Source organism: Dermacentor albipictus, chromosome 1 (assembly GCF_038994185.2).
Source record: "Dermacentor albipictus isolate Rhodes 1998 colony chromosome 1, USDA_Dalb.pri_finalv2, whole genome shotgun sequence".
Taxonomy (NCBI): domain Eukaryota; kingdom Metazoa; phylum Arthropoda; class Arachnida; order Ixodida; family Ixodidae; genus Dermacentor; species Dermacentor albipictus.
This window is the reverse complement of record NC_091821.1, coordinates 380,699,505-380,714,140: the sequence shown is the minus strand read 5'-3', so window position 1 is coordinate 380,714,140 and position 14,636 is coordinate 380,699,505. Positions and strand designations below refer to the sequence as shown.

Here is a 14,636-nt window from a genome sequence, read left to right as displayed (position 1 = left end):
CTTGTGAAATGAACATTTTCGAGAAAATCACACTTCTGATTTGACAAATGCCAGTTTTTGCAAGAACTAGGCATTGTATCTTTAAGGTTATGATGAGATAGTTTTGAGGCCTGGCAGGTTCCATTATGGTTTCCTGAATAGTGGGGGAGGGGGGTATACTGTAAGTGTCCACCTAGTATACATCTCCATTTTATCTGCTGCTGCATTTGTTATATCCGGTATTCGTTATAATTAAAATACAGAATGATATCAGCATAAACAAATTTGTGATCGGTGTAATGCAGAAACAGAATACAAGTTTGAACATTGTAAAACAAACTACTTGCATATATGGGAGCGGCATTGGAATTGTGACCTTACCCATCACAATATAATTTATTCAAAACAATGAGGTTTATTTGATTCAGCCAACTTTCTCTGTACCTTCTGCACCCATTAACGGTGCATCGCACCTAGACCCTCGATTTCCCCAGGTGCAGCGGTCCACCTAGCACCCCCGTGCTCGATTCAGTGGGGTGCAAGGCAAGGTGCCGCCGCGGTGCAGTGCACCCTTGAACCTTGCCGTGAGTTGGTGCAGCCCGGCACACCATAACTGGCACCACCAGCAGCTTTTCGTTTGCGGTGCCATGCACCTTTTCTGAATTGAACAAACCTATATATTCAAATCAGGACTCAGAAACGGCACGCTTTATTGGTGTTAAGTGTCAGTTCAGCCCTGCTCAACATCGGGAAAACACGGCGCGCTGCCCGATCGTATCCGGGGTAGTGACACATACTGACGTAACCATCAACCTACGGCGCCAAATCAATGGCGAATCTGGCAGATCGCACCAGGGCGCACCGGGGCGGCCTGTAGGGACTTTTAGCGTGTCCGGTATCCGGGAAAGCGCGGGCGGTTTTCCGGTTTAGCGGGGGCGTAAAGGTGAGCGGCCCGATCGGTGGCGCCAGCTGGTGGCGTAAAGCTCAACCACACAACCACAGAGCTAATTACTGTATTCTGCTTAGCTGCTGGGGTAAATATTCGACAGTGGCGTAATCGTGTTCACAATTACGCCGCTGCCAAAAATTTGCACGAGTGGCGAAGCAGGATATGGTGAGTTACTGCAGTTTTAGCTATGCGTTTGTCTGGTTGAGCTCTACAACACCAGGCGGCTTCACCGCTCACGTTTACGCCCCGACCATCCGGTAACCCGCCCAAACCGCTCCCGTTTTAGCGTACAAGCTAAACGGCGCATTGGGGCGCCCCGGTGCGCGCTATCTCCGGGAGATCGCGAATAGCGATTGCCCCCTAGCGGTGTAGGCAGCGAAGGCGTACGGGGGAAAGTACACACAGGTAACGCAGGCACAACCACGCAACCATGGCAACCACTCCGGTATCTACGATTGGCGGCGGGCGCAGCAGTCGGCGGCGTTGAGGTGTGTCGCGAAGTTGGAGATTTGGGGCTGCGATCCCTTCGACGCGAAGCAGGACTTGAGTCGTCGTACAATATGTCATCGTCTCGTGTCGCTGTGGTAAGATAAACAGTGTAATCCGTTCTGTGCTATACTGAAATATGCCGACATTAATTACTTTTCTCTTCAGCACAATGCATACGTGCGCATACGATCCACACTAACGGTAGTGACTCGCAAACGGTGGTTGGCCTTGAGACGCAGGTCAGCCTCGAGTTTTTTCCTGCGCGGCTTCATTGATGCATGCGCTCGCCTTTGGCATCCGTAATCGTGTACGCAATCCCGGGCCCGTTATTTGCGAAAAACGCATCCTAAGTTCATTGTAGCTGTAGCATATATGTTCTTTTACGTGCGCTTTTACGCGCATCTACAGCCTTCAATGTTTCACGCTACTGTGCGTGCTTCACGTGTACACGCACAGTAGCTTAAAACATTAAAGGCTTTGCCTTTAGGTGCTGCTTTCCGGCAATGCGCTTCACATTGCCGCGAAGCCGTAGCCGGAGGCTACATTCGCATATACTCCACATCTTTCGTTTTGGCTCCTATAAACAGTCTCTATCAAACACAGAGTGTTTCAGCGAACACTTTCAACATTTTTTATTTATAAATTGCCTGAGGCAGATAGCACAATTCTGGACCATGAGCTGGTCTACTCAAAGAGGCGGACGTACATGCACAAAAAAAAAAAGCGTAATCGGACAGTTAACAAACATTTACTAATTTTTTTTAGTAAATGTCTAATATTTAATATTTAATATTTTTTGTTAATTAGTCGATTATGGATTTCAATTTCTTGTGCAAGTATAATGCCCGCCTCTTCGAGTAGACCAGCTCATGGACACAGAGGCAATTAAAAAAAAAAAGAAATGTTTGAGAGTGTTCACTGAAACACACGGTAATATATACCTGGTGTTTCAGTGAACACTCTCAAACAATTTTTTTTAATTGCCTGTGCCCATGAGCTATACCTGGTGTTTCAGCGAACACTTTCAAACAATCTTTTTTTTTTTTTAAATTGCCTGTGTCCATGAGCTGGTCTACTCGAAGAGGCGGACATTACTTGCGCAAGAAATTGAAATCCATAATCGACTAATTAACAAAAAAATATTAAATATTAAACATTTACTAAACAATTAGTAAATGTTTGTTAACTTGCCGATTACGCTTTTTTTGTGTGTGTGTGTAAGTAATGTAGTCCGCCTCTTTGAGTAGACCAGCTCATGGACTAGAATTGTGCTATCTGCCTCGGGCAATTTATAAATAAAAAATGTTGAAAGTGTTCGCTGAAACACTCTGTGTTTGATAGAGGCTGTTTTTAGGAACCAAAACGAAAGATGTAGATTATATGCGAATTTAGCTACGGCTACGCGGCAATGTGAAGCGCATTGCCGGAAAGCAGCACCTAGAGGCAAAGTTTTCTTCTGTTCATTGTTGGGAAGCTGGACCTGATGGCTAAATTGGCGTACAATGGGGTGTACTCTTGAAGGGAACACATATGATTGTAGAGCATGGGAGAATTTCACCCTCTGAAGAGCGTACAACTGCCCGACTTTACTACATATAACTCAATGGTGGTTATTCCATGCCATGGCGCGTACCCCTCTGCTCACGTGTCCAAAGTGAAGTCCGCACATTAACGGGTTCCCTCTAGCAGTGAACTGCACTGTACAAATGCATAGGTGTGCGTTGCCGTGAAGCTGAATCACGACAAGGCAACAGCAGGGAAAGCGGTGATGACTCTACAGATTTCTTCAGGAGCTTTTATTTGTGCCAACAATTATGCAGGATAGCTTTTAGAATCGCTTAAACTATGTTGCATGCTTACGTGCATTTACTTGCTCTAGTTATACGTTGGCCAATAGTTGGCCAAAATAGTTGGCCCATTTTGCGCTTTTATGGATGAGCTGATATAGGTTATGTGCGTAGTGAATTATACTAGTGAAGATGCAGCTGCAGTATTTATATGAATACATATGTTTCACGGACAGTTGTACCCAGTGAACCATATTCGTGTCCCATAGATGTCCATAGAACTTCATGTTTTAGACATTGCACACATCCTATAGATAGCTATATTTCTGCAAACAACATTACAATTACGTACTATGGATAATCTAAGTCACATCCAGATCACGTTGCTGTAACGTTGAAATGATGTCGCAGCTGAGCATAATTAGTGACCTCTAATAGATGTCCCTTTTAAAGATGCAGGAGGTTCATCGAAAATCTAATAGATCTTTCCAGTTCATGCTATAATGAGCTACATACCTACAAGTGCCACAGCTGATGTACTCTCGAATAAAAACGAAATGCGAACAGCAGAGCGTGTGGTCGAAGCTTAAATGGGGGGGAGGGGGGGCAGGAGGGGCACTGTGTGCGGCGTGGGCCAGCCGTCATTGTACGCCGGCACGTTAGTTACCCCGGCGCCCACGAGCGGCGCTGCGGCCTCGCCGGCCGCCCGGAGCCGTGTTCAAATTGGAAGTGGACCACCGTGTACACATGCGCGCGCATGTGGTTTCGACGCCCGCGATCGGGCCGGCAGACTGGATCTGTCAGTCCCGTCGTGGGATTAGCCGGGTGCGCGTTTTATCGCGTTTTGCTGAACCCACTATAGTTTGTTCACTCACTCACTCACAACTGGGTACGTGCCAGCTATACCATGCTACAGATGTGGCGCCGGGGCTAGCCACCATAACAGTGTACTGCCAGGTGCCTTAAACGGTGCTTCACGCTTTCTTTTGTGCCTTAATTATGCCCATTGCACGTGCGGTGACTTTGTCCAGCGTTCGCGCCTGCGTATTTTACGGTCGCTTCTATGGGGCCCTAGCTGCACCGTGTTGGTGGCATCATTCGTCCCAAATTAAGCGCTCTGTTCGCCGCAGTATTTCGGGTCGTTCCACTCGATCAGCGTCCACTACATGATGAACGCAAAGAACAAGAATGAAACATTGAAACGACGTTGGTGGCCCACACGTACGTACGGAGTAAGTACAAGCTCCAGCCATATCGTGTTCCTTTTTCTGTGGAACACTTAAAAAAAAGAAAAGAAGAAAACGAAGGAAGGAACAAGAATGAAACTGTCATACAGACCTCTGCTGTTGCTGCAGACATCAGCAGCAAGAAATATCGAAAAGTTGATTTTGCTTATTAACTAAATTAATTGCTTTTATAACAGTAACTGAATTTAGGGCACATATGTTATAATTGTGAAAGTGAAGCCGATGGGTATAGGGAAGCCACGTCTGCATAGCGGAAATACATACAGCTAGGACTAGCATCGGACTAGTCCCGGAAATCTGCGAAAAATGCCTCGGCGTCCCATTTAATTAAGGTCGTCTTGAACTGTTTGGGGCACGCTTCTGGGAAACTTTCGCAATTACTTGTGCTTTAAATTGAGTGCTTAAAATGTTAATTACGATATTCTATATAGTTGTAGCGAAATACCGTTGAACAGTTTTCCTGTTGCTTATGTCCCCCTATGAGACTACGTGTTGCTCTCTCCGTCAATAGAACGAAAAACACCAACCATCCGCGGTGGCCGGGTGAAGTAGCTGTAAAGAAAGCTGCAGCTTTTTAAATGAAAACTGGGGCGCTTTTGCCTGGCGGCCCACCTATGGCATACCACTACAGATGAGTTGAATAGCGTACGTTGGAGCTACCGTGTGCAATGAATGGCGATCGAGTAGCAATCGCTAACACAGAATAGGCAGCGATTCTAGCCAGAAAAAAACAAAAAGTGATCAATAACGGTTAATTACTATACTCTTATGCCCCGAGGACACCGGGCGAAACAACTGAATAATTAAGGCGAAGGGCAGAGACGGCCCATTGAGTCGAGGGAGTGTGTGCCACAGATATATATATATATATATATATATATATATATATATATATATATATATATATATATATATATATATATATATATATATATATATATATATATATATATATATATATACACACACACGCATCGGGGGAGATAACATGGATTCGCTACCGAAACCGCACGTACAACAAATGCGCTGACACGGGCACTGACAGAAAACAGATATGACGCTTGGTTAACGTGCAGACTCGTGCACATATCGACCAAAACCAATCGGAGTACCTTATTGATTTCACTGTCTCGCTCGCCGGAAGGTTAAAAGCGCCTTCGTATAGCGCCGGGCTCGCAGGCAGCGATGTTCCATGTGGGTCAAGATATTGCAGCTCAAGGTGTATATCCCGATGCGCACATCGCACATAAGAGCGGTCCTGCAGAATGCGGTCCCCCCCCCCCGCCAATTATTGCTTCATGTGCAATTCTGATGGCATCGATGGTGACGGCGGCCGTCAGTTCCGAGCAGATAATGACGTCGTCGTGATATACTTGCTGCAGAGTCTGGACCCTCCCACGTGCTCTTGGTCGTAGATATACGTGGTGATCAATTTTAAGTTTTACGGAATTAAAAAAAAGAAAATAGACCGTTGCAGATATCGTAATTCTAGTCCTTGAGCTGAACATTACTTGCACGAGAATTCGAAACACATATGCAACTAAATAACGAAAATCGATCGATTCAGCCAGGACATATAAGCAACCCTACGTTTTACAGATAATTTCGTCGTATACCGTCGTTCGACTGTATAAAGAAACACTTTGTGTTTGAACATTCAGGTGAAAACAGTGTAGACACGCATGATCGCGCCTGTCGATATTACACGGTGTGCGGAACTGTAATGCGTCATAGGTGCGGACAGAACCATGCTGCGGCTGCTGATATTGCTATACTGCTGCTGCGAGATGGCACGTGATGAGCTCCACGTACGCGAAGGGGATGTAATAGATTATCCATCACATCTAGAGAAAGGCATAGGGAGTCGCGTTTACGAGTTGTGAGCAGAATCAGCAGCGCACTCAGCGTGTATATGGTCCATTGGCAACTGTGTATTGTTGTGCCATTACCACAAGCCCGGATTCCGAATCTACAAGATGCGGAATTTATCCTGGGAACGCCCTTTGGACAAATCAGGGGCTGCGCCGAAAGGCGCAGCGCCCTAATTCTCCCTTGACAAGTCAAGATGCTGAGCCATCAGGCAGCGGTGTCCTGCGGAGAAGCATCGGCGAGCGACATGTTCAAACGTGCAACCAAGTGCCAGACAGCCCGGCGCCGTGCCTCCCTTTGCTTGGAGGTCACCGCGCCCGCCAACTTTGAACCGGGGGGCCAGCGCGGTCGCTGGTTGGACCTCTCGGACGACCGTCGAGTGCTGGCTTTGTATTGGGCCGTTTGAGTGACTATGGTTTCTCGGGGCATTATAAGGCCAGACGCGGCCGCCTGGAAAACCGGATCCGCCGACCCACCGGGAGCATAGTGCCGCCCTCGAGTGGAGTGAGATGTGTCACGCGTTTTCGCCGGACGTCGCCGTGCGGGAACAGTCGCGTTTGCTGTGAGCTCTCGGCCCCAGTGCCTATCCCATCTTGCCCTGTATAATGACCTGTATATAATGTATAAAGTGCCTTTCGTTATTCTCACCGACGCCTGACTCGGAGTCTTCGCTACCAACGCTCTGTCACGAAACGGGTGACGAGCGCTACGGGACCACAAAGTCGTAATAGTGGTGACAGCGGTGCAAAGTCGTAACAGTATAGACACGTTATCAAACGTCCAGGAATACAACTATTGCGACTTGGTGTACAACTGCGTTGCGCATGAGGCAGTTAGCAAAGTTAGCATTGTTATCCATGATGTTGCGGCCTCCCGACCCCTTCTGCATATGTGGGGTGTCAGAGATGAGATTGAAAAGACGGTTATGTCAACTGGGAGAGCATCTTATGTCTGTAGTTCAGGCCATCGATCGCCTTCGTAATACGCTTGGGTACTCGTCATAAGGTCCTGCTCCTGCAAGGCTCACTGCTCACGTACGCTCTTCTATTTACGTGTTTTGTCCTCCTAGCCCCTATCAGCAAATTTCTGGCCCAATTCCTTCGCAATTAATTTCGTCCCATTCATTGTGGGGGAATACAAGTAACAGAGGGTTAGGTGGAAAAGAGTCGGAAGAGGAGGTGCGGTTGAGTGGCAACCTTTGGTAAATGCAATAGATGCTTTATGGAAGATGACAAAATGCTGATTGCAAAAGGAAACAAGAAGATGACATACATGATCGTTTACGTCAGTAATATGGTAGACACCTTTGCATGTTCCTCGCTGATCGAAACGTACTTTCCGTTAAATGTTCTCTGATGCGCGGAGTACAAAATACATGGCGTTACTGCCTGCGGCTAATGTGAACAATTACAGGTCAAGAAGCCGCCCAATGGTGTTCGCAAGATACCGCAAATACGAAATACGGCCCGTTTGTCATGCCCCACACGTCGCCTTGGTCCGGCTGGGTTAATATAAATTCAAATGCAATCCCAGTCACGTTGGTTACCAGGAATATTCCGACGAATTTTTAAGAATCAAGATCACGCAGACTAGGCAATTACATCTTGAATAAAAGGAAATTGATAATCTGGTTATCTTTTTTATCAGATTTACAGCTCTCAGGTATCAAAAAGGACAGCGGTATTTTCTACAAGTTTGTTAACACATTTTTGTAATATACCGAAGGTCTGGTCGGTAGTTGCGAACAATAAAACAGAAGCCGTAGCTAACGGCAGCCTATAGAGCTCTTTGACACGTTGCTTCTAAGTCGTCGTCATTACCGCACGTTGAGCAGTCAACGCGGTGCGAAGGGCCCTCAGTACAGGGAATTTGTTGCCGCATTCGCCGAGGTAATCATCAAAGTCCAGGTCGAACACGGCCAAGCCGTTGGCCAGCTCCGTAGCGAAGCCGGTGCTTTGAGGCCCCAGCGAGGACATCCATCCCCGGTCGCCATCCCAGGCCACGAAGCACTCGCTCACGTTGTCGTGCCAGTGGCGCCAGCGCTGCCTGCAAATCTCGCGGTACGGCACGGTGCGAAGGAACGTGGCCGGCGACCCGACCTCGTGGCGGCTGCGGTTCTTCAGATGAAATTTGAAGCCGCCGAAGGAGACGCCGATGAGGTAACGTGGCACCGGGGTCCGCTCGTCCATCGAGGCGGCGCGGCCGAACGCGTAGTCGACGGCGTCGTCCGCCATAGAGGACAGCAACGTCCTCGAGAGCTGGTAGATGAACTCGAGAGAGGAACCCTCGCGGACGCTGCGCCGAGGGTGCGGACAGGTGGCGAACGCCGGCCGTGGCTGTCCACCGCCATAGCCCTGCGACGGTGGCGAGATGACCAGCATGTCCTTGGTGTTGGCGTAGATTTCGGTGCGGTAGTAGCGCACTTGCTGCTGCAGGTCTCGCGGCAGCACCACTGCCACGGACACGCCCCGCACGGCCATGAGGAGGTCGTGGACGCGGAACGCGTGCTTCAGCGGCTCCACGTCCTCAATGTAGACAGCCAGCCCTCCGGCACCCATTCTCTGCAGCCCTTCGGAGAGCTCGCTAGCAAAGCGCGCGGTATTTCCCAGGGCTGCGTCCAAGTGATGGACCAGCACGCGGTGGCCGCCCAAGGCCACGAACAGGTGACTTGGTGGTAAAAACTCGTGTCCCACGACCTCCAGGAACAACTTCAGTTCCTTGCTGACCACAACCCGACCCTTAACGTTCACGTCGACGCAGCAGAAGGCGACGTCCGTGCACAGCTGCACGGGAAAGTCGTACACCGAGAAGCCCCGAGAGCGGATGGCACTCCGGTCGTCGTAGAAGCAGAACAGCAACCGCGACGAGGAGCGCGACTTATGTTCCGATGCTTTTGCCTCGTCGTCCACGTTAAGGTCAAACATATCAGCTTCTCCGACCAGGTGCATGCCGCTGCTGGCCTGGCTGCTCCCCGGCACCTTTGTTGGTAGTTCCGTGATCTTAAAGGAAGCTCGAAACACCTCTGTGGAAGCCACCGTTTTTGTGCGCCCTGCCGTCGAGAACTGGCTTGCCGACGATTTCTGCGATGGAGAGGAGCTCGAAGTCTGTCCTGACGAGATCTTTTGGTGTAGTTCTATATCACGCGAACCTTCCACCCAAGTTTCGCCGCCGTCCTTTGCGGACCCATTGAAGCCATTCGCCCCGTAGTAGTCTTCATCACTGGTGATTGACGGTGCTTTCCTATCACCTACGTGGGTGGCGTTGTGCTCCTGAGTAGCAGGAGCAAAACCGTCAGGCATTGTGCGTGCTCTCCGCTTGGTACGAGCTTTCCTCTCGGGAAACGCGGGCGCGCTACTTGCCTTTCTTGCTGCGTCAACTTTCTTCCCGCGCTTCTGCACGATGGCCTTAATCTCGTCAGCCGATAGCGAAGCCGAGTGCTTAGGATGGCCGTGCAGTTTGTCCGGCACCGACTGCGGAGGCGCGGCGTGTCTTCGAAGCGGAGCCACGAGAAGCACGCTTCTGTTGGCCACAGGGCTCGCGGTCTCCTCCATCACGTCCGTCCCCGAGTCGCGCATGACGAGCGTCAGCACTGTAGCGGTGCCGCACACTCCCAAGAGAAACAGCACAGAGAAGAGAGCGATGGCCGTGCCCTTGCTGATGCGTATGGTCACGGCGCTGCGCCTAGCGTTAATTTTGTGCCGGAACGCGGACGACCTTTTGCTCATCCTGGAACAGGCGTACAGAGCAAGGAGCAGCAGAGCGGCAGGAGCGCGTCCGAGCTGACGGGCGGTTTAGGAAAAGAATAATCATACAAAAAAAGAAACCGTCGCGAGAACACCGCGCTCCATGGTTCATGCTGCACGTGCGGCGCCGCACTTCTTCGTCAACCGTTGAGGTATACACGCCGGTGTCGACCGTTAAAGAAATGAAGAGATCAAGCTGACTGAATATTTATTATTGCGATAGCAACTATATGGACACCTCAGGCGCATTTCCGCCGCCGTCGCCGCCGTGGTGTTCCGTATTTAGTCCAAGTGCGATAACACCGTGCCTTCGTGTCGTATGCTGTGGGTGTTAGTGAAAGCGCGTGACGATGAGGCGAGGATGATGACTATAGATCTCGCGCGCGCAAAAGAGGAAAGCGGGGATGAAGCGCGCCATCTTCCATGGCGCGCAAGGCACCGCGGGGGGTGTTCCACTCCGGCGGCTGCTGCGTATGCATGGCGCGGCCGCGCGTTGTTAAGAATGGCGAGCTGCAAGGCAAAATTGCCACCCAATTACGACAAGGGGGGCAAAACGCGCATTCCGCCCTCTCCGTCGCTACAGCTAGGAGGCGTTCGAAGAAGCGGCCTTTGTGCTGAAAACCGCCTCCTTCCACCAGCCCCATCGACATTGTGACGGAACGAGTTCGGTGTGTGAACAATGGTTCCGGAGTTCTCCAGCGCGGACCTGATTGGACACGCATGGACAAGCTGCCGCGGGAAAGACGTATTTTGGTGCTTCTCATGCCTTGTCCGTGACTCAAGACAATGAGCTACCCACGATTGACACCGATACTTCCCGGAACGGCACCCCTCCAACGCCGTCGTTTGGGCATCGGAATGTGTGTGCCTTTGTGTACGTAAACTGTTCCGCGGAGCGGCAGCAAGTTGCCGATAAGTAAGCGAACAGTCGCCGCCTCGTATGGCCGGCGTACCGAGTGTATAAAAACTGTTGTTGTGCGAATGCTGGTGACACTTCTCTTGAGCAGTCATGTTAGACTGATTCACTTCTCTCATGCAGTCATGTTGGACTGATACTCTTTTTCTCAAGCAGTCATGTTAGACTGATTTAATTTCTGTAAATAAACCCATTTTCCTCGTTCTCGATGAGAAGCAGTTCTTCACTTCATCAACGACCTCAGCGTAAATAAGTTGGACGACGGCATGGGCCAGCTACCTCCGAATTCATGCCGTACTCCAATCTTGGCATAGGACCACGAGCGATGGGATTGAGCCCCCAATCCTGACAGCGTGCCCTATCTTGAAAGTGATTTGCGACGAGTATAGAGTGTAGGTGCGCCGAGGGCTCATAGCTTCGTGTGCGCTCGGTTCTCGCCAGTTCGCATTGAAGCGAGAGGCAACGCGAAGTGTCGCTCGCTGCTGCCTCCGCTCTTCCTCCCGCCAGCGTTTTAACAGCGAGTGCACGTCCGCGGTCATCGAATGAGAGGTGTTCATGTTTGCCATTGTGCGCGTGACTCCATGTTTGTTAATTTAGTTAGTAAGCGAACATTGGCAGGCTTATACGGTCGGTAAAACTACTATCCTAACTTTGTATAGCTGTCTAATAATTCGCTATTGCAACCGATGCTTCGCCTTTCCAGCGAAACTGCGACGTTATTTTTAAAAATTTAGTTGGATAACTTATTGTTATCCAACAATGAGTTGACGACACTGCGTGCCCATTCCACTTTAGTATTGAGAGTAGCAGACCCCGTGGGGATATTTAGATGTCTTTTGTTGTATGCGAGATTCCAGCGAGACAGATTTCTACACAGCATGGGTCGTCGTCTACGAGCTGCTATCGGAAACACGATGCGCGTCTGCTTCCTTACACTCTGTTCAAAATTCGTTGTCACCTTTGTGTCGTACGCTAAACGGCTTCGCTGGTCATCCAACTTCCCAGAGCGGAATGGCTTATGATATTTTTTTCTTCACACGCTATAGGCATATGCAGGTTGAAACCAAGTGATGCAACTTACGTGTACCTGTTCGACTAATATACAATGCGTTGAGACAGTTGCACGTGGCACGACAGCGCTAGAAGCTTATTTATTTATTTATTGTAGGCCGTTGCTGATGTCAATTATTGTAAACCACCTCTGTATCATTTGCATGGAATTCATTTGTGGGTCCTGCTGAAGTGAACTCTAGATAACGTGTGACCGGCCTGATATCTTTGAGGTAGCAAAGTGCGGCAGTTACGGGAACTGAAAACAACTGAACCGCTGACCTGACGTTCATTTTTTAGATTTTTGTTGGAAACAGGTGTTTTCTGGTCAGGAACCTTACTGGCCTCTCTGTCGAGTTTTTCTGCATCTTATACAGACTTTTCCCATACCTTGACGTGATCTGCTTTTCTTGGCCGAAGTTCTTCGCCAGAAACTGTGACATCACATTTTTAATAATATGACTGGTCGAAAGAAAGAAAAATCTCCTCAGAAGGATCGGCAGGGTGCGTACACGCCTGTATGCTCGCCTTGCCTCCGCACAGAATATCCATTGCTGCTCCACATTCACCTTGTGATTGTCGGTCACCAGCCGTACGATGTCGAAACCTATATCGGTTGTCTTCTTGAGCACGTGGCGCACAACTACTGCCAGCTGTTCTCCCGTGCAGCCTTTGGTAAAAAAACACCCTAAAGGTGTCTTAAACCTCGCACGCAGACCGCACAGTAAAAAGCACAAAAGAGAGTTGGCTAGGACTTCTTCTTCTGACCTGGGACCAATATCTTGGAGTTCAGGGCCCATGTCAACATCACCTACAAATGCATCTATTTGCTTGTTGTAGATCAGCTTCTTCCGAATCCTCGTCTCATCTACCACGAGACCGCACACCTTGGACTGAGGTGTGTGCAGATTTTGAAGTTCTGTTTCCAGGCGGTGTGAGGATTGGGGGGCTCGATCACACAGCTCGTAACCAGTTGTCAAGATTGGAGTCGGGTATCAATTAGATGGTAGCTGGCCCATGCCGTCGTCCAACTTATCCACGCTGAGGACGTTGTTGAAGGGAAGGGCTGCTTCTCATCGAGAACGAGGAATATAGGTTTATTTACAGTATCTACATAAGGACGTTGCAGTTGATCAGTCTAGCATGACTGCGTGAGAAAGTACACTGAGCAGCCGCACAACAGCGGTTTATAAACACTCGGTCCTCCCTCGATCCCAAGGTGAGGGACACGTTCGACCAGTCATCGTAAACAAGTCGCCTCTCTGCGCGAGGGATTACACACACACACTCCCACACACACTTCTTTGCGCGAGGTTCACGGTCCTCAACCAACGTCAGACGGACTTCGTAGAACTCGGGGCTTACTTCAGGAAAGGCGCCTTTTATTCCCCGAGCTGACCCCCGCAGCGCGCCGCCAGGTGCTCATTGTCCTGCGTCTTGACCGGCGCGTGGGAAGGGGCCTCGAACTACGTTCCCTCGGGGACTCCCTCGTTCACAGCAGACCAGGTTGGCGGTGGCGGGTTCAGGCACAAAGTCTGCTTCGTCGCACTCATCTTGGCTCCAACGACGGAGAGTCGACGCCGCGCGTATTGTTCTCCACACACAGTCGACTTAGTGGCGCCGTGGCTAGAGGTCTGCGGTGGCGTTCCAGGAAAAGTTGACGCCCGCTGTCGCAACAGGCTGGCAAAACTTGCACGTCAGCGGGCCGTTCTTAACAGCGGCAACGTACCAGGTCGTTACACCCGACTTCTCCGGCGACTGTTCCAATATATTTCTGTAGAGTGCTTCGACATGGTAGTCGGAGGAGCCCCTCAAATCTAATGTGCTCGTAGGTCTTTGTTGACAGGTGTCGAACAACGATACAGTGTATGATGGTGATTTCAGACCACTGCGGTTCCTTCTTCTTGTAATTCTTAACTTGTCTCGAAGCAGCACTGCTTTTTCACTTCCGTCTTCTGCATCGGCCGCAACTTGTAAAAATGCACTCACTAAGCAGCTTTCCTTAAGTTTCTGCAGCTCTTGCTTGTACGCGCCCACTGTTCTGCTTAGTATATCAATTTTCACTCTCAAAGCGCGTTCTTTTTGTCGCCATCGCTTTCGCTTAACGAAAAAAGTTGAAGAATACGGTGTTGGCGCTGTCTGTGCGGCGAATGACCGTTTAGCATTGGCTTTGGTTTTTCGTTTCTTGTTCCTCAAAGCTGCGGCAACATTTGTGACCTGTTCGCTATTTTCTGCAGGCTCATGCGATGCATGCGCCGATCGGTGCAATCGCGCCATGTTCAAAGCCGAGTGCGCTGCTTCTACCATCTGGGAATTGCCCGGTGGTTTGTCCAGCAGCACTTGGTGATGTCGCCAGCTCAGCGGGTTGTTCAGTTGAAGGTGCTGCCTTGCTTTCTGCGGCCACGCTCATCTTCGTCTTGCTCATCTCCGCACACTGACACGCAAGGCACACTCTGCGAAGGCTCGCGCTTGCGTTTTCCGGTTCCTCGATCCTCGGGTTCCGCCGGAGCGCTGCATTTCTCCGTGCGCGGCGTCCGGGCACTGAACACGCTGGACACTGCGCCTGGCTTGAGTAGACGTCGCTTGCAGTCGTCTCGGAAATTAGAT

General features: G+C 50.0%; 1 protein-coding gene across 1 annotated transcript in view; it reads left to right on the top strand.

The window, feature by feature from the left end:
* The first annotated feature begins 1,372 nt into the window (after positions 1 to 1,372).
* The window catches only part of LOC135900296 (carbonyl reductase [NADPH] 1-like), a 64,373-nt gene continuing 51,109 nt past the window's right edge, over positions 1,373 to 14,636 (top strand). The window contains exon 1 of the mRNA XM_070531950.1: positions 1,373 to 1,512. Coding sequence (XP_070388051.1) covers positions 1,489 to 1,512 — 24 coding nt within the window. The 5' untranslated portion in view covers positions 1,373 to 1,488. The remainder of the gene's footprint in view (positions 1,513 to 14,636) is intronic.